The sequence below is a fragment of the Eumetopias jubatus genome, unplaced genomic scaffold (genome assembly GCF_037043125.1).
Source record: "Eumetopias jubatus isolate StellerSeaLion01/CBP00866 unplaced genomic scaffold, mEumJub1_p1.0 scaffold_10, whole genome shotgun sequence".
NCBI lineage: Eukaryota > Metazoa > Chordata > Mammalia > Carnivora > Otariidae > Eumetopias > Eumetopias jubatus.
The window spans coordinates 79,979,534-79,999,247 of record NW_028274816.1 but is presented as its reverse complement, the minus strand read 5'-3'; the positions used below and the strand labels follow the sequence as shown (position 1 = coordinate 79,999,247).

Sequence of the window (19,714 nt, the reverse complement as noted above, 5' to 3'; positions counted from 1 at the left end):
TGGAGTCTCGCAGCATCGGGCGCCCTGCTCAGTGGGGAGTCTGCTTCTCCCTCTGACCCTCCCCCCTCTCATGCTCTCTCTCTCTCTGTCTCATTCTTTCTCTCTCAGATAAATAAATAAAATCTTTTTTAAAAAATCAAAACTTTATGTTCAGCTCCTGAGAATAACTAAATAAAATTCATGAATAAAAAATGAGAAATAATTTTATTCCTTTACTAGATATTATCCTCAAACTTCTCATGTGTTTAACATAATTAGTGAAGGAAAAATCTCTCTACTGTTGAAACTACTTGGTCTAGGCTCTGCGTGCACACACATGCGGAAGGGACATATACTGGTAGGAGGGGCCTGGGGGACACTTGCAGGGGGGGAGTTGGGCATGGGGGGAGGAGGTCACAGGAAAAGTCATGCATCTGACGTAGGAGGTGTTGTTTTGGGTCCCGGGCACATCCAGGCCAGGAGAGGTTGGAAAAGCGGAGAGCTGGGGCTCCCGCACCGGGACGGTGACCTCTAAGGGGCAGTCTGGGGTTCAGTCACAAGCTGGGTGAGACTCCCCAACGGAGAACTGGGGAATGAGACAGACGGGGCAGGCGGAGGGAGGGGAGGGAAGAAGAAGAAAGTGACAGAGAAGGCTGTCTGCATCCCTGGGTCTCCAGTGCCCCAGACGGGGGCTGGCACAGAATAGGAGCCCAGTACCTGTACGCGGGCGGCTCGCCGAATGAATGAACGCTCTCAGCGCAGCCTTGGTCAAGTCCCTTCCTCTGTGGACTCCGGTCTCCCTCTGAGAAACGGCAATAGCAGCCTGGGTCGGCGGGCGTGGCGGGCCGCTGGTGTCCGCTGGAGGGCGAAAAGCGCTCAGTCTGCCGAGGACCAAGGCCTGGCCCCCTCTGAGATCGCTGGAGAGCGCGCGGGATGCGCGGGGCGGACGGGGCAAGGGGCGGGGGGGGGGGGGGCAAGGGGTCCTGCGCCCAGAGCAGCGCACGGACGCGGCTGGGAGGCCCGGGGTGGCCAGCGGGCGCAGGGCCTGCGGAACGGAGGGCGCGGGGGCGCAATCATCGGCTCTGCCAGAGACCCGTCCGGGATGCGGGAGGTAGGGCTGGGAGTAACAAGGGGAAAAGGAGAGAGGGGCTGGGGAGATAGTTCTGAGAGACCCAGGGGCCGGCGGAGACTTTCGAATGGGATCCCGGCAGGTGCGGCTGCGGACGGGGGCGCTCGCCAGAGCCCGCACAAAGATCGGCCGACGCCCCTCTCTGGTCCGCAGCCCCGGGCGCGCCTCTGTCCAGGGCGGCGCAGGAAGGGCTTGGAGAGTCAGGAGGTGCCGGGGCTCAGGACGCTCCTGGAGCGCGGGTCCGAGGCGCTAGAGTCCGCAGGCCCCTCCCGCCGCCGCCGGGCGGCGGAGTTGGGGGCAGGCGCGCCCCACCGACCCCGAGCGGGGTGGCCCCGCCCCGTGACCGCGGGGAGGCCCCACGGTGGGGGGCGGAGTTGGCACTGCCCCCCAATCCGCGCGGACTGCAGCCCCTTCTTAAGCCGGCGGAGCCTCTCCCTGCCCCTCACTCGCCTCTCCCGTGGGTCTCCCTCCCGCGCTATGGCCTCGGCGCTGAGCTATGTCTCCAAGTTCAAGTCCTTCGTGATCTTGTTCATCACCCCGCTGCTGCTGCTGCCGCTCGTCATTCTGATGCCCGCCAAGGTCAGTTGCATCTCCGCGGACCCCGGCCGCCGTGCGCCAGCAGTGGGCACCAACCCGGGGGCCCTGAGCTGGAGCGCTGAGCTGGGCGCGCACTCGGGAGCCCCGGGTGCCAGATGGGAGGTGCCGACAAAGCATTTCAAGGGGCACGGAGACCCGGGGGCGCTCGGACCTTGGGGTTCACAGATCCCCGGGCGCAAGAACCTAACCCGGTGAGCACTGGAACCTAGAAGTTAGCACAGATCTTGGCCACACAGCCCATCCATAGGCTCAGCCCCTGGCTCAGAATCTCCTCAGACTGAACCACCTCATGCCTCCCCTTCACCCCCAAATGTCACCAGTGCCCACAGGGAGCCTGGGTGCCTGTCTTTCCCTCCCTCTGGTCCTGGCTCTCTCTTCAGCAAGCAGGGACTTCCCAGCCGTGTGTGGCTTCCGAGGTCAGTCAAGGACCCACACAAAAAGATCACCACCTAAGTGGATCCCGAGTGCTGTCTTTTCCACTCCCTGGCCCCCTCTCGAGCCTCAGTTTCCCCATATGTGATCCACATTTCTTCCCTGCTCCCAAGCCCTGGAAGGCCCAGCTGAGTCCAAATCCTCTCCTGGCTGAAAGGCGGATCCGAGTTGGCCTTCTCCGCCCACCCGCAGCCTGCAACGGCTGGGCAGGAGGCAGCCGAGTTCCCAGGCTCGCGCCTTGGGTGGCACAACCCAGGGCTGCAGGGGAAGCCGCGTCCCTCGCCCTGCTGCCCAGCGCTCCCGGGAGGGAGGCCGAGGATGAATGGCCTTGGCCGCAGGGCGGGGGCGGGGCCGGGAGTCCAGGCCCCGGGCTGGCTGCGCTGGGCTGCGCTGGGCTGTGGGAGCCCATTTGGCAGAGGCCCGAGCCCTTTGAAGCCTTTTGTGGCTGCTGGCTGTTCCTTCCTCCTTCCCCCTTTCAGCGCCTTCTCTCTGAGCCCAGACAGGAAACCTCCGGCACCACCCTCCCACCCCATCCCCCACCCCCAGGCAGGTTTGGGAAACAGAGGAGCTCTTGAGGGGATGCTCTGCGGGCAGTCCTGGGAGAGGGGGAGTCAGGAAGCCCACCTGCATGAGAACGGTACTTCCACCATTCACTTGTCTTTGTGACGTTAGCCACCATCCTGTGCTTTCTGGGCCTTGGCATTCTCATCTGTACAATGGGCAAGCGGGTGTGTTCCCATGCTTTATGACTTAGGGTGCCCAAAGCAATAATGCCAGTTCCTAGGATTTGGCGGGGGGGGAGGCTGGGAGGACCCTTGGGTGGGCTGAGCATAATCCTGGTGGGGCCAAGGACAGCAGATCTAGCTGTGGGCGCCCCCTTCCCCGGTGCCGCCCCAACTGTGAGCAGCCTTATCTCCTCTGCAGAAAGGGAGGGAGCCAGGCAGGAGAACTGGTCTTAGTTCTCCTGGCAGGGAGTGATTTTCCCTGGCATAATGATGACCTTCCTGCTCAGGGGAAGCGTGACAGAGACCCCACTTCCACCCTGACACACACACCCTTCTACACACCCGTGTGTGCACGCAGGTGGGTCCTGAGCTGGGACCCTCAACTCCGGCAGTGAGGATCAGGCCAGGGAAGGAGAGACAGGTGGGAGAGTCCTTCTAACGGTGGCCTTCAGGTGCTTTCCCTCTGGGTGGATCAGGCGCCTGGACCCCTGTGTTCTTGTGTTCTTGGCTTTGTGCCTCTTGTTTTGGTCACCGTGAAAGAGCTCCCACCCCAGCCCCCACGGCGGGCCGCACCGCTGAGCAAGGAAACCCAGAGGTACCCAGCGTGGGCAGGGCTCCCGGGAAGCCGGCGAGCTCTTGGCAGCGTGGGCGGCCCTGTCTGAGTGGGGCAGTGGCTCGACTGCGGCCCCCTCCGCTGGTGCGGGGCCCCCAGCGGCTCTCCGTCTTGTTCCACCTTGTTCCCTTGCCAGCTTCATCTCTGCTTCACTTTTGCCGCCTTTTCTCTGGGTCCTTTCTTTAAAAAATTGCTCTTTAATAAGATAGACAATACATTCATGGTACTGTTTATTAAAATTATTTAAAAACTATTGTTTTCAAGGTCTGCAAAGTATGGAGTAAAAATGAAAACACCCTCAAATGCCGTAACTCACAGCCACACACAGACATGCTCCCTCACCCACATTTTCCCGAAGCACCATGTCCTGGACACCTTGGCTTGTTAATAATTACACAAATAACGAGCTACGGTTTTAGTCAGTTGTGCATTGAACGCATAGCTGTTGAGCCCCACTCGGTGCTGGGTGCTGCCCTGTCAATCCACTGTCCACCTCCCTCTCGGCATTAAGTGCTCTTCCAGACGCATCCCCACCTGGTTACGCGTGGCACCTCCTGGAACCGTGCCTTGAAAATTGACGACACATGCCACTGTTTCTGAGTTTAGATGATAAAGGCCACCAAGCACTTTCTGTACACAGTACGTTAGTGGGTACTCTTGAGGGAACAAGGCAGGAGGGGGCTGGGGCTGGGAGCGGGGGAAGTATTTTATCAGTGACGTTGTTGAGAAATGCTCCGGCACAATGATGAGAAAGAGGAGGATCTGTGGACTGTGTTGCTGGTTGTTGTGTTTTTTTTTTTTTAAAGATTTTATTTATTTGGGAGAGAGAGCACAAGCAGGGGGAGTAGGCGAGGGACAGGGAGAAGCAGGCTTCCCGCTGAGCCAGGAGCTCGACGTGGGACTCGATCCCAGGACCCTGGGATCGCAACCTGAGCCGAAGGCAGACGCTTAACGACTGAGCCACCCAGGCGACCTTGTTTTTAAATTCTCTATGATGCACCCCCTTATTGGCTGCCCCGGAAGGGCTCATTCCTACTTTCCCCCACCCCCCAGTCCAGCACCAAGGTCCAGAGACATGTGGGACGCTGACGGCCAGACAATGGCAGACAGTGGACAGGGATCAGGCGTGTCTGGTGACAAAGCCTGGGCTTCCAGCCGCACCGTGGTCCTGCCTGGAATCCCGTGGCTCCAAACAGCATTGACCCCTGCAAACCCTGAGCAAAGTCTGGAGACACTTTGTACGGTTGCAGCTGGAGAGGGTTCTCCTGGCGTCTCGTGGGGCAGGGTCCATGGAGGCGGCGCCCAGCGCTGCTCCGCCTGGCTCCCCGCCACAGAACATCAGTGCCAAAATGTCAGCTTCGGACACTAGGCAGGTGCCCTGGGGCGCTCCTGGGAGGCCGAAGGACAGCTTCTCTTTTGTGACTGAGAGAGCACAATGCAGATGAAGAATTTCCGGGTCCTCGTGCAATGTTCTGTGCACGCAGTAGGTGCTCTGGTGGGAGACAGGAGAGCGATGGTGCACACGTGCACTTGCCATTGGGGTGACAGCTCAGCTCTGCCGGCCCACTCCCCTCATAAGCGCTCGGGCAGTGTCTCCTGAGGGTCAGGCCCATGCTGCGTGCCGAGGACAGTGAATCCACTAACACGGGTTCTCTCTGGCTGCTCACTGTTGGGTGTGTGTGCTGGGTAGGGGCCAGACAGGGGCAGCCCCCAGGGTGGGAACTGCTGGGGGCACAGAGCCAGGCTGTGGCGGGCAGGGGGGAGGCGCCCGAGGAGAAACGCGGACCCAGGCGGCCAGCGCTCCCTCCAGGCCTGGGGCAGCCTGCGCCAAAGTGCGGGTGACCCAGAGCCCAGCCTCGGGCACTGCCAGTGGAGTGTGGGGACTCGGGTGCTAGTGGGCAGGGAGGGGGGCTGGACTGGTCTGCACGGCCTGCTCCTCGCAGAGGGTCTCCCAAATCACGCTGAGGCAGTTGGGTTTGTCCTAAAGAAGCCTTTGGAACAAGGGAATGACCTGAACAGATTTGCAGATTGAAAGAGGGAGCCACGCGGTGCTGGGTGTGGGGAGGTCAGATTGGGAGGCTCCGGGTGGGAGGCGCGTGGGCGCGGTGAAGGTGCAAGGGGGAGGTGCTGGAGAGTCAGAGGTAGGAGCTGTAGTGTTGGTGGCTGGTTTGGTGGCTGGGACGCTCAGGCACATCAGCCTGCAGGGGCGCACAAGCCTCCACACTGGAGGAGTCCTGGCGGGGGGCAACAAACAGAAGGGCTGTGTGGGTGCTGTTGGCCCGGAGAGCGCGCAGCCGCCCAGCACCACGAGGACACTGCGTGGAGAGCCCAGGGGAAGATGCAAACTCAGAATTCTAAGCATGGCTCCTACCGCGTGCATAACGGCTTCCACACGCTGTAGGGTGGGAGGATGGCCAGGTGGAACCGTCAGAAGTGGGGGGGTCTGTAATAATCTCCTCCCCACCTGCTCTTCCACACCCTCCCCTCCTACTCTGATGCCAGCGCCCTGCTCTGGCCCCCCCGAGCCGGCCGCCCCCCCCGGCACCTGCGGTGGGAAGGGGGGCGCCAGCCCGCGGAGGTCTCAGGCTGTCTCTGCAGTTCGTCAGGTGCGCCTATGTCATCACCCTCATGGCTGTCTACTGGTGTACCGAGGTCATCCCTCTCGCCGTCACCTCCCTCATGCCCGCCTTGCTCTTCCCGCTCTTAAAGATTCTGGACTCCAAGCAGGTGAGCAGCCCCGGGCAGATTCTGGCATCTCCGCCACGGCGCACCCTCCAAGCCCCTCTCAGAGCTGCCTGGGCCGCGGGGGACCCCGTGCGTCTGGCACGGACGTAGACCGCGTGACCTCCCCTCCCCACTCCAAGTGGCCCTTGGAGTCAGCATCCGGTCGGTGCGCCCATCTTGGGGACCGGGGGCCCCAGGGCCACCCTGACAGGCCCCATGCTGTCCCCCAGGTGTGTGTCCAGTACATGAAGGACACAAACATGCTGTTTCTGGGTGGCCTCATCATGGCGGTGGCCGTGGAGCGCTGGAATCTACACAAGAGGATAGCCCTGCGCACGCTCCTCTGGGTGGGGGCCAAGCCTGCACAGTGAGCATGCCTTCTCTCTCTGGCCCCGGGGACAGGAGCGGGGGGGGGCTCAGACCAGATCACCCACAGGCCAGTGATGGCCACCGGCTTTCCTGGGCTTGGCAGGCAGGTGGCCCCCTGGATGGGCACGTGACAGTCTCAGCTGGGTGACCGGAGGGGCGTGTGAGCAGCAGTGGGTAAGGGCTCTTTGAATGCCCGGGGAGACTTCTGAACGAGACTTCTGCACGTTCAGAAGACTTCCTGGAGGTGGGGCTGCAGGTTCCCCAGGAAACAAGGTGGGCGGAGGCTGGATCAAGCCCTGCCTGAAACCCCTAGGGGTTTTGTGCAGAATGCAGGAAAGGGTTGTCTAACAATCCAGCTCAGGGGAAACAGAAAGGTCATCCCTCTAAAGCTGCCACGTGTATTCCTCCCCCTCTCTGCAAAGAAGCCCCTACTTTGCCTTCCCCCACATCACTCCATCCCTCAGCTTCTCACGGCTCTGCAGGACCTCCCCTGCCCACCACAGGCCACTTCCAGCCAGCCCATGGAGTAGATGTGAGCTGGACCCCTGGGTGTCGAGAGCACCTGCAGGACCCCTGGCGGACAGAGCGGTTTACCTGGATGGGGGGCAGGGGTACTTGTCCCTGCCACCATGTTCTAGAGCTGAGGAAGGGCTGAATAATCTGCTGATGGGCACATGGGACAAGACCGGCCAGTCTGAGCCTCGCCCCTTGCACTGGGGACTCGGGCTGCTCCTTTCTTCAGGGGCAGTGTGGTCTCTCAGGGATGGCGTGTCCCCAGCCGGGCCCTGGGAGGCCCCATTTGGTTACTTCATGGCAGAGCCCTCCTGGGACGTCCGTGTGCCAGGGACTGTGCAGAGGGCTTGTGACTCCCTGACCTGTCACGCTCCGTGGCCTCGAGCCACGGAGGGTTTACAGGGCTGAATGAAGGGCCACTGCGTGTTCTAGAGACTCAAGACTTCAGGGGTGGCAGTGTTCTCCGCCTCGGGATCCTGACGGCTCTTCTCTGCCAGTGGGTGGGCCTCGTTCTGGGGTGCCGCTCAGGTTCGGCTCCCAAATCCAGGAAGGTCACACACACTTCGGCTCCCGCTGTGAGCTCAGCTTGAGCCGTCCTGGGGGCTGGGGGGGCCTTTTAGTTGAGCCCCCATGGGACCATGAAGCACCATGTCATTCATTCATGCAAACTCTGGCCCTGCTCCTGGCCTGGGTGCCAGCCTTTGATCTTACGGGTCCGTGAGCTCTGCCAACACGGACAGCAGCTTGAACCTTGGTGCGGTGCGCAGCCCTGGACCCCTTCCTCGGGCCGATCGGTGACCTCGGGCAGGCATCTGGCCCAGACGGTCATGGAGACCACGGAGCAGAAGCAGACCCTTCCCCAGCTCACGGTAGAAGGAGGGAGCAGACGTGGAAACAGTTCCTCCAAATCCGGCGGGGGACGCGCGTCCGCGCGAGGGTGGAGGCGGTGTGCTCAGCCCTAGCTGCCGTGCGCAGGGAGGGAAGCCACGGGGAAGGGATGTCATGGGACAGGTTCTGAAGGCCACGAGGCGGTCGTCTCTCGTGGGGGACAGAGGTGGACACTGGGGGACCACGGGGTGTTACAAGTGAGGGGAGCACATTTCCTGAACGGTTTCTGGACCTGGTCCCCTGCCGCGTGGAGGTGGCAACATGCGAGGAGAGAGGTGGGGTCAGCCCGGAGGGAAGTCCCGCTTCCCCGGGCCCCTTCCACGGCTCGCCCTTGCAAGGTGGGAGCTCCTTACAGCCGTGACTGGGTCTCAGGCCTCTCGGTGCCCAGCAGCCAGCCAGGGACATCAGTAATGCTTCTAGGGCCGAGGTGGGGGGGGAGGCCCCACGTTGTGCTCCCTCCCCCGCCACGATCCAGTCTTGAGCCGGCCGTGGCCCGTGGCACCCCTGCAGGGGGACCCAGCCCCCGTGGCTCCCTGGGGCATTCTCTGGCTTTCCTCCCCGTCCCTCCTCTGCAGGCTGATGCTGGGCTTTATGGGCGTCACCGCCTTCCTGTCCATGTGGATCAGCAACACTGCCACCACGGCCATGATGGTGCCCATCGTGGAGGCCATGCTGCAGCAGATGGAAGCCACCGGCACAGCCACCGAGGCCAGCCCGGGGGGCCTGGAGCTGGCAGACAAGGGCAAGGCCGGCGAGCTGCCTGGTGAGCCCTTGCCCAGGGGCCCAGGGGGCCGCGGGGGCCGCTCTCCTCTCTGCCACCTGGAGCCCTCCCTCAAACAGGGGAAACAGAAAATGCTGCTTGGGGTTTAAGTTTTAGGAACGTGGCCGTTGCATAAAAGTTAGATCCTGCGGCAGAGCTCACGGCAAGATCCCACGCGTGGTTGCTGCCCACCGCAGAAACCGGTGCCGTCATCGATTATTCCTCTGGGCATCTTTCGAGCACCCGCGGGGCGCCCCTCCCCCCTCCACTCCCACAGGTGTTGGAGTTCCCGACGAGGCCCCGAGCCCCGGGAGCTCAGAGAGTGCCTGCTTTATTCTCCGCCCCTTCATGCCCCGTCCCCAGGGCTGCGCTCAGCCAGCCGGGATCCGGCTACAGGGGAGCAGCGGGCTGGGGACCACGTACCTGGCGGGCTGGCCCGTCCCATCCTCAGGCCAGGGCAGGGTCCGGAGCTGGAGCTGGAGGCCCGCACCGGCTCAGCCCACGGCGTGCCCCCCACAGGGAGCCAAGCGACCTTTGAAGGCCCCCCCGAGGGGCGGCCAGCTGACCAGGACAGGAGGAGCATGTGCAAGGCCATGACTCTGTGCGTGTGTTACGCAGCCAGCATCGGGGGCACCGCCACACTGACGGGGACGGGACCCAACGTGGTGCTTCTGGGCCAGATGCATGAGTGAGTCGCGGGCACGTGAGGAGAGCCGGGGCTGGGGCACCCCCACCTTTCCTTCCTGCTGCAGCCCCACACCTGCCCAGGACCTCACAGGCCTGCTGGCTTTCTGCTCTGGGGCGAGTCCTGCCCTTCTTCCCCGGCGCTCGCTCCGAGTGAGACTGTGCACTGAGCACCGAGCTAAAGTTGTGGCAAATGATGCTGGTCCTGGGTCACAACTTGCAGAAAATAGAAGTCCCCCTCACCACCGGTTTGCTGACCTTGGCTGTGGACAGCGGTGCCCTATGGCGTCAGCGAAGGGCCAGGGGTCAGATTACTTGTTGCCTCTACGTGCCCTTGGGGGGCCCCAGGTGGACCACAGGGCCGGTCTGCACCTTCCCACCTCGGCCACAGAGGGACACAGAGCGTGTGCAGGTGGGGCCGGTCCCACCCCGTGGGGCACCGAGTGTCAGCGGACGGCTGCCCTTGCAGGGTCCCGGGCAGGTGGCCCGAGGGTTCCCGTGCAGATGGATCCCTGGACCAGGCAGGCAGGGCCGCTGGGAGGTGGGCAGGAGCCCAGCCCACAGACACTTGTGAGGACTTTCTGTAATGATAGACTGCGGTTCTCCCTGACGTCCTCCAGGGCAGCAGGGGGACCCGCGGGTCGAGGGAGCCGGGCCTGGGGCTGGAGAGTGGGGCCTGCAGCACGAGGACCCTCCGCCAGCCCCAGGGAAGGTCCCCCCACCCTGTCCCGCCTGCCTCCAGGGAGCTCTGGAGACTCACTTTCCCCGGGGAGTGAGGCGTCCGGGAGCCCTGAAGCTCGGGCCCAGCTTCCGTGGGCACAAAGGTGTGTTACGTTTGAGGGACGGGCGCTGACTTTTGCAGGGCCCCCAGTGGGGTCTGGACCTGCAGGCAGGGCAGCCGGCTGCTCCTCGGGCCTGTTTTGCGTGTGGCCAGGGGCCCAGCTGCTCTTCCAAGCCCCGGCCGTGGAGGTGGGCCCAGCGTCTCTCCCTTCATTCAGGTTGTTTCCCGCCAGCAAAGACCTGGTGAACTTCGCCTCTTGGTTTGGGTTCGCCTTCCCCAACATGCTGGTGATGCTGCTGCTGGCTTGGCTGTGGCTCCAGTGTGTGTACCTGAGGTTCAGGTGAGCGCGCTCTCATCACGCACACACCGCACCCCGCCCCCTGCACCCCTGCAAAACGCCCAGACGCAGCGGGGCCGGCTGGCCGGCGCGCACTCTCCCTGCCTGGCCCCGGCCATTTCCCCAGGCACCCCTGCTAGTCTGGCTGCCCCTGGCCACTCACACCTCCCCACCTGCTGTCCTTCTTGCTGGGAGGCCATTCCCTACCTTCCGGCCTTCTGACCCCTCAGCCTCAAGGCCAGCTCCGACCGGCTCCCCCGCAGGGACACTGGCCCCAACTCCCTACCCCGCTGCGATTCCCATGAGCTGCTCACTGGGGCCTCCCTTGGGCCGAGCTGGTACCACCCCTCCCTGTCCCTGGCCCCCGGTGGTGGGGGTACGAGCAGCTGTGGGTCAGAGCAGCTGAGGAGACCCTCGGCCCCTGTGCAGACCTACACTTGGCCGCCGGTGCCCGTCAGTCCCCCCGGGTCTCCAGCCTCAGGACCTCATCTGGACCTAGTTACCTGCAAAAGTCTCACCTGATGCTGTCACCCTGGGGCGTGGGGCTTCAACCCGTGACCCTGCGGGGACAGTTTAGTCCATAAGGGTCCCCTCTTGGGGAGACCAAGGCCTGCTGGCCTTGACCGCCCTGAGGCCCAGGGACAGCAGATGTTGGGGGCACGAGGTGTGGCCTCCCCACAGCACGGGGTGGGGGGCTGCCCTAAAGCTGCGAGCAGGGGGCGCCGGGCTGGCCCCAAGGCCACTGGGGCACCGCTAGCCTCTGGGGGTCTCACCGTCAGGAATCCTGCCCGGCCTTCTGATGGGGGAGCCCTCCTGCAGCTGTGTTCAGCCAGCCAGCCTCATCAGCTCAGGGGCCCTTGCCGACCCCACATGGAGCATGGTGGGGGGGGCAGCCCCCAGGAAGCCTTGATTGAGGAGAATAGCAGTGGATGTTCTGGGGCCCAGGCCATGCCTGCCGTGCCCCGGGCCCCGTGGCCCCTGCCCCCAGGCCTTGTAGAAGCAGCACCTGCAGCAGCTGTGGGGGGGGGCCTTTCTGTCACCCTCACTCGGGTGCCTCATCTGAGCAATGTCAGGGCAGCTGTCTCCAACCTCATCCAGGAAAACCACCCGTCTGGGTGCACGGATGGCCTCTGAGGCCACGTCCAGCCACAGGGGCCACTGGCCCCCCAGGACTAACAGGACATCACGTCTGGCTTGCATCCAGCTTTGCTAACCGCGCTGTCCCCTGGATCAGGGATGGGGGTTCTTCTGGACCCCTGCCCTCCCGTGAAGTCTGCCCCAGGGCCCAGGAGGGACTCCCAGCAGGGAGGGCTCTCTGGGGACAATTCTCCTGGCCTTCAGGCTGCCTGGGGCTGGAATGCCCAGACGCTCCTGCAGACCTGCGTCCTGGGCGCCGTGGCCCTGGCCGGCCCCTCCCCGTGGCCGAGGTACCCTCGGCACCTGTCCACGGACCCCTCCTCCTCCCTAACCTCACGCCAGCACCCCAGGGGAGGTCCTGCTGGACACCCTGGGCAGGCCGTGGCCGCTGGCCCCCGGGAAGCCCCCAAGGGCAGGGCCACCCGACACCGGCGCCCCCGCCACCCCAAGCTGCCCCCCGGCTCCTTAGACCCGTCTTTGTCTTTGTGCCGCCCCATCATGGGGCTTGGCGTCTCGGCTCCGGGCCCCGGCGGGACCACCGCCGGGTGAGGAAGCACCCCGCCCCCGAGCTGGCTCTCGATGTTCTCCCGGCCCTCCCCCAGATGATGGGAGCTGCTGGTTCCCGGGCGACCAGGCACCTGCCATGTCCCCCTTACCAGGGGTGGCCCCACCTCTGCCGATTTCTGCCTCCTTGGCCGTGAGACCCCGTCCGGCCTGGCTGCCCCACTCTTTGCCCCTCTGGTTCTGCGGGTACCGTGGGCCATGCGCTGGGCACAGACACTGCCTCCGCCGCGTTCTGCGGAGTAGCGCCGGCAGGGGATGCAAACAGGACCGGGGAGAGGCTCGCTCGAGGCTACACCGTGTGTCCTTCGCCACGACCTGCTGCCCGACGTCCAGGCTTCCATCTGACCGTCCGACGGGCCCTGAGCCGACCAGCCTGCCTCACTGGCCTCTCATCTCTGCACCCTCTAGTTTTAGGAAGTCCTGGGGCTGTGGGCTGGAGAGCAGGAATCACGAGAAGGCTGCCTACCAGGTGCTGCAGGAGGAGTACAGGAAGCTGGGGCCCTTCTCGTTTGCCGAGGCCAACGTCCTGCTCTGCTTCCTCCTGCTGGTCGGCCTGTGGTTCTCCCGGGACCCCGGCTTCATGCCCGGCTGGGTGTCGCTGGCCTGGGAGGAGGGCGAGACAAAGTAAGTCGCGGGCTGCTTCGTCCTGCCTGAGTTCTGCAGCCCACTCTCTTCTCCCCGGTCCTCACGACAAGCCCGCAGGTGTGTCCCTGCTGGCCAGGCACGGTGGCGGGGCTGACAGGGAGAGATGTGCTGAGCCAGGAGCTCCTGCTTCCAAACCTCTGCTCTGCCAGCTTTCCGCCCTCTGAAGGCAGAGAGACCCGCGGAGAGTGTATGCGCTCCTTCCCTCCAGGCTGAGCTGTTCTGGGGTCAGAAGGAAGCAAGGTTCCTAGACGACGCAGGCGATGAGGGCGGGGGGATGCCCGATATTACACCTGCTGCGTATGAAGTCCTGCTGGGGTTAGCACCGGGCCCTTGCAGACACCCCGGGGAACCCAGGATCCTAGACAGTCTGATGGGAACACGTCACGATGCTCGCCCCGGAGCCACACAGACCCAGAGGGGAGCGAGCGGCTCAGGGTTACCCCGCTGGGGCAGAGCGGGGCCGAGATGCGGCTGTCCTGGTTCCCAGCCACGGTTTCGTCTGTACGGCACTCCCGATGTGGGCTGTTGGCATTCCATCCTTGCACTCAGAGCTCCTGTGGACACAGTGTAGGTTTGTTGAGTGGAGGCCCCGAAGCCGGGCTGGGCACGTCCTGTGTGCTCTCCCCTATAGGTACGTGTCTGACGCCACCGTGGCCACCTTCGTGGCCACCTTGCTGTTTGTCATGCCTTCGCAGAGGCCCCAGTTCAACTTCCGCGGCCAGACCGAGGAGGGTAAGGCCTCACACTCATCAGGGTTGGGCCCTGAGGGAGGGAGCCCGCCCTGTTGGAGAGACCTGGCTTGACTGTCTGGGCGGGGGGCATTCCGTCCAGGCAGGGGGACAGTCGTCAGCCCTTCCCCGGGGACTGTTCAGTGCAAACTCTCTTCTCTTGTGCTCATTACACGTTGGAAATCTTATCAATATTACAACAGGAACAGAGGAATGTTCCCGATTTCCCGCAATGCCATCAGTGTATTTTTGACTTTTCTTCCTGACTTTGCTAAGATGCATGTGTTTACACGGCTGCAATCCACACACACACACGCACACACACACGCACACAGAGCTTGAATTCTGGTTCTCTGGCGTGTGGGTTTTCGCATCTTTACGCTGCGCACACGTTCTGTTAAAGACACAGCCTCCAACTTTATTTTCTCCAATAACAGCATCGTATCAAGTTGAGGGGCTGTTCTGTTCTCCTCTTATGGAACATTCTGGCTGTTTTAAATTTTTCATTATTATGCCACATACATTATAACATATATTATTGTATGTTTTCACGTATATAGCTTTTTCTTTGAGGGTGTTTCTTTAGGATAAATTTCCAGGAGCAATATTATTGTCAGAGTTATATACGTCTTAATGGCTCTTAAAATGTGTTGCCGAATCACTTTTCAAAAAGATTGTGCCAATTTCTATGCCGGCAGGTGTGTGTAACATTTCTACCACATCTTTACCAGCAGTAGATGTCGTGATTATTGTGAGTTTTAGCTGATTTATGGATAGGAGAGCTGCCCATTGTGCTCATGGGCTTCATTTCCCCTTGATTAGATCTCTTTTGCTTCCTGATTGGGCTCTGGGTTGTGTATGTGTGTTTTTATGGTTTCTTCTCAGAAAGGAAAACTCCATTTTATCCCCCTGCACTGCTGACCTGGAAGGTGACCCAGGAGAAAGTGCCCTGGGGCATCGTGTTGTTGCTGGGGGGCGGCTTTGCGCTGGCCAAAGGATGTGAGGTAAGGCCCCCCGCTGCAGGCTGCCAGGGCTCCTCTTGTACAAGAGGGCATGAGAGAACTTTGTCCCTCCGCCCACACCCCTGCACTGCGGGCTCTGGTTCTATGTCTGTCTGCTCCAGAGAGCTGCAGGTGTCTTGAGGACAGGGACTCTGTCTTGTCACCAAGGAGCAGATGGATGGATGGATAGATGGACGGATGGACCTGGAATAGAGAAAGTGCTCTTTGAACGATTACAGCAATGAGTGAATAAGTGACCAGGAGAATAAGTTAGCCAAGAGAGGTGGAGTATGCTGTGAGGTCTCCTTTGGGGTTTGGCGACAATGACCTCTGCTTTGATTCTGTTCTGGGAGGTCTCTTTCTACCACGCCATCTTGTTCTATTCACTGAACTCTTCGTTCATATAGCTGACGTTTAAACATTTTTTTCTCTATTTAAAAAAAATTTTCCTCTATCTAGGTATATAGCAGCACAGAAGGAGAGGAACAGCTTTTGGGAGAAAACACCCCAAAATGTAACTTTCTCACTTCCCTCCTTTCTCAATAGGGAAGAAATGAGGTGGATGGAGAGATGAGCCCACTTGGTGCTACTATCATCCAACCATCCATCATCCATCCATCCATCCATCATCCATCCATCCATCCATCCATCCATCCATCCACCCATCCAATCCATCCATCCATCCATCCAATCCATCCATCCATCCACCCATCCATCCATCCATCCATCCATCCATCCATCCTTCCATCATCCATCCATCCTTCCAACCATCCATCCATCCATCCATCCATCCATCCATCCATCCATCCACCCATCCATCCATCCATCCATCCATCCATCCATCCATCCACCCATCCATCCATCCATCCTTCCATCCATCCATCCATCCATCCTTCCATCATCCATCCATCCTTCCAACCATCCATCCATCTATCTATCATCCATCCATCCATCTATCCATCTATCTATTGATCTACCCATCCATCCATTCTTCCACCTGCTCATCCATCCATCCATCCATCCGACCTTCCATCATCCATCCATTTGTCCATCCATCCATCCATCCATCCATCCATCCATCCATCCGACTTCCATCATCCATCCATTTGTCCATCCATCCATCCCTTCATCCATCCACCCAGGAGTAGAAGGTCATAGACAGACTTGGTCTATCTTGTTTCTGCTGTTCCTTCAGCATTTAGAATGGAGCCCAGTGAATAACAGGAACATAAATATCTTTTAGATGAATAAATCCATCCATCTGGTCACCTCTGCATTCAGTCATCCATCTATCGTCTCTCATTGATTCATTCATTCATGTATTCATTCATTGAACATTCCTATTATGTCCATGTTTGATCAGGCCTGGAAATGACAGAGGAGGTTGATAACGTTCCTGCTCTGAGGCCTTTGCAGCCTGGAGAGAGGGTCATATCTGGAAAAGCATGTCAGGAAGACTTGACACCCGAGCGAAGGAATAAGCGTGCAGTATCTAGCTCAGGAGCAGCAGAAGATGAGGCTGGTGTGGCTCGAAGAAGCCACTTTACTGAGAGTCAAGATAGGGGGTGTGGACTTCGTTCACTGGTCAACCGCTGAAGGGTTGAGGCCAGAGTGACTCAGTCAGATCTACACGTGGGGCAACCCCCTGAAGTGTGGGGTGGAGACCCAGGCAGGGAAGGGCTGAGGGAGACCCAGGCAGTGCTCGGTACCTTCATCTAACTCATTCTGTCCTTCCTCAGATTCCCTCCCCCTCTAAACCGTCAGTTTCTGGCTCAGATTCCTTTCCTGAGCATCAAGAGCTACAGGGGGCTGAGAGGTGGTGAGATGTTCTGGGTGACCGGGTGGCTGAGTGGGCATAAGGAGTAAGGGGGACAAGGCCCCCGGGGAGGCACCCAGCCCCGTAGGTTGTACAGCAGGTGGATGGGGAGCCCCGGGGAGCAGACTCTGGGCCAGAGAGGATGAATGCAGGCTGGGGCATGTTGAGTGTGACTCTGGGCCAAAATTCAGTGAGTAGACTGGCCAGGCTGGAAACAGACTTAGGAGACAGCAGGGCGAGGGTGGAGAGAGTCGGAGGCTCAGGAGGGGCTGAGCTCCCTGGAGAAGGACCAGGGTTGCTCCCGGCCCTCGGTGACTGCCCTCCCGTGCTTCCCAGGCCTCGGGGTTGTCCGAATGGATGGGGAAGCAGATGGAGCCCTTGCACTCTGTGCCCCCTGCAGCCATTACCTTGATCCTGTCCCTGCTGGTTGCCGTGTTCACTGAGTGCACAAGCAATGTGGCCACCACCACGCTGTTCCTGCCCATCTTTGCCTCCATGGTAAGTGACCTGCCGGGAGATGACCCTTAGCCCTCATGTCACAGGAAGCTGTCAACCAGCGACCATAACCTGAGTCCCTAGAGGGACAGTGAGACAGGGGGCCGGAGCCCAAGCACGCTTCCGAGGTCCTTCTTTGTATCCCCCATGCTCACTGAAGTGCAAAGCAAGAACCAGGCACTCAAAATTTATGTATAAATGTGGCTGATTATTTCTCAAGCCGAGGAGACAGAATTTGCAGCAAGGAGGGGTGAGCCAGTGCCGGGGAGGTGACGGAGGGTCTGGAGTAAGTAGGGGTACGTGGAAGGGTGGCCCGCTCTGGCACTTGGACTCAGCAATTTCATGTCTGGGAGCATATCTTAGGAAGATCATCAGGGGTGCTCACAAGCCTATATTACAGAACTGTTTGTTACAAACATGTTTTCATAGCAGGAGGGGGTAGAGTCATACGATATAATACCATCAGGCATTGGGAGGAAATCACAGCTTTGAAGGGCGTTTAAAGTTGAAAACGTCATACACACAAAACATCATACATAAAATGTCCATTAGCCCCAGAGGGTGCACAGACCCTGACCCTCCAGCCTCCTGCCGAGGGACAACTTCTGTTATTAATGTCTTAGGTATATCTTTCTGGAAGTATTACACACACACACACACGCACGCACACACGCATTCTTTTTAGACAAATGGCATCACTGTATGGTTCCGTTTCGCACCTTCATGTTGTTTTCCTCTAACCACCGATCAGGGATCTTCCCGTGTTAGCAGATCAGACACAGCCGTGAGCCGCCCCGTTGTTTGTATGTTTTAGTGGACCCCTGCTTCTGTGGGGGTTGGCGTATCGAGGAGTCTGTCTCCTGAGTGTTTTGCTGATACAATGTCACGCATGCGTCTGTCCTCATGTGCGTGCACATCTGCACAATGGACTGTGAATTTTGATAGAGGTCAGAACATATTGTGAATTATATCATTCATTCATTCAACGGACATTTAGTGAATGTCTGCTCTGCACTGGGGGCGGCTAGATGTGGCTGAATTTTAGGCTGTAGAGTAAAAAAAGATGGATACCAAATTCCATATGCAAAACGATCCCCAGTGTGTGTAAGCACAGGTGCATCCACACGCAAGAAGAGGTGGGCCTTCTAGGTCTGGGGCAGGACAGACAGACAGGTGCAGGGGGTGGGCCCGCGGGAACACCCCAAGGTTCGGTGCAGTCTAAGTGCCCAGCGTGGTCTCTGGCACAGCTGGTGGCCAAGAGATATATGCTGAATGAACAAGGGGGTTCAGAAAGGCCTCCCCGGGAGGGAGCTCTGAGGTCAGCCCTGAGAGTCCAGCACAGTTGTTATCCAGGCCCATGGCAAACAGTAGAAGGGTCATGGGACAAAGGGCATGGGGCTGGGACTGCAGCCAGGGCGTTAGGGGACACTTTTCAGGAAGAGCGTCCTGGGAGCTTTTGTCCTGGGCATCTGTGACCTTGCAGTTCTGTGTTTCTCCCCAGTCACGCTCCATCGGCCTCAACCCGCTGTACGTCATGCTTCCCTGCACACTGAGTGCGTCCTTTGCCTTCATGTTGCCTGTGGCCACCCCACCTAACGCCATCGTGTTTGCCTACGGACACCTCAAGGTTTCTGACATGGTAACGCAGGCTTCTATTGCTCCGTCAGCTGTGACGTTCTGTCGTGAGGGGCGGACACCCCCTTTCTTACTGACGTGTGACGTCATACGATGTGTCCAGTCCTGTACCCTTCCTCTGCATTTATATGCAGCTTTGCTTCTTTTTGGAAATGATCTCAAATTTCGTAGACTGTTCTGTCTCCCAGAGCTGAGAGGTGGGTTCCGGAAGCTCCCACCTGGGGAGCCCTTGCCGAGCCCCTGGAAGGGGTGAGGGCGGGGTCCCATGTGGCCAGGATGGGCTTTGCAAACTAGCAAGAATGTAACACCAGTCGGGGGGGGGGGAGAGAGAGAGAGAAACCACTGCCTGGGAGCAGGTGACGTCCTGGGAACAATGTGGACAAAGAAGGACCCCCTCTCTTCTGCTGTGTCTCGTCACCTGTGAGGGGAGGGGAAGCCAGAAACAGAGGCTTAGTTATTGCAGAGTCTCTGCTGGGCGTCTTCAGGGCTCCCAGTGTCCCGTCGCCCTTGTTCGGACAGCCCGGCCCACCCAGGGGGTGCTGACTCTGACCCTGCTTTTCCCCCAGGTGAAAACAGGACTCATGATGAACATAATTGGAGTCTTCTGTGTGTTTCTGGCGGTCAACACCTGGGGACGGGTCATATTTGACTTGGATCATTTCCCTGACTGGGCTAACGTGACGAATATCGAGACTTAGGGACAGCCGCACACCACCCCGCCCTCCTGAGGACCCCTGAGCCTTCCAGCACACCTTGCAGCAGAGTTTTGGGGTTCACTCCCCAAAGTGATCCAGTGATGCCCACACCCCCGCGGAGACCCACCCAGGCCCAGGTTCAGAGCCGGGGACGGGCAACTGCTGGGCGGAAGTGGAGGGAGCCTCCAGAGACACTGGGGCGTCTGATCTTCCCGGGGGGACTGCCATCCCTCTGGGACAGGTATAGGCTGCAGAGGGACCAGGACGCAGGCTGCCAGCTGGCCCCAAGCTGGGCTCTGGTGTCCACTCGCTTTGCCCCAGGGTCATCGAGGTGGGGATCAGATCCCAGCTTGGGAAGCAGGAGAACGTGGGCCTCCTGCAGCTCGCCTCGGGCTGCCTCCGGGCTCTCCTGTTACCTGAAGGGACAACCCCACCCCGGGACACGATATCTGGTCCTGGGCAGCTTC

The 19,714-nt window shown here is 60.1% G+C and overlaps 1 protein-coding gene across 4 annotated transcripts; it reads left to right on the top strand.

The window, feature by feature from the left end:
• The first annotated feature begins 1,071 nt into the window (after positions 1–1,071).
• Positions 1,072–19,250, top strand: SLC13A5 (solute carrier family 13 member 5). Of its 4 annotated transcripts, XM_028125100.2 has the most exons (13): positions 1,072–1,111; positions 1,572–1,687; positions 6,074–6,202; positions 6,430–6,566; positions 8,545–8,732; positions 9,249–9,417; positions 10,412–10,534; positions 12,641–12,856; positions 13,509–13,609; positions 14,491–14,609; positions 16,759–16,920; positions 18,419–18,556; positions 19,119–19,250. In XM_028125100.2, the coding sequence occupies exons 2-13, from the start codon at positions 1,586–1,588 to the stop codon at positions 19,248–19,250; spliced, it is 1,716 nt and encodes a 571-aa protein (XP_027980901.2). In that variant the 5' UTR covers positions 1,072–1,111; positions 1,572–1,585. The 4 variants fall into 4 exon arrangements, with proteins under 4 accessions (XP_027980901.2, XP_027980902.2, XP_027980904.2 ...); XM_028125101.2 differs by lacking the exon at positions 1,072–1,111 and having other exon boundaries at positions 1,586–1,687; positions 8,596–8,732; XM_028125103.2 differs by lacking the exons at positions 1,072–1,111; positions 6,074–6,202 and having other exon boundaries at positions 1,586–1,687.
• Positions 19,251–19,714: the final 464 nt, after the last annotated feature.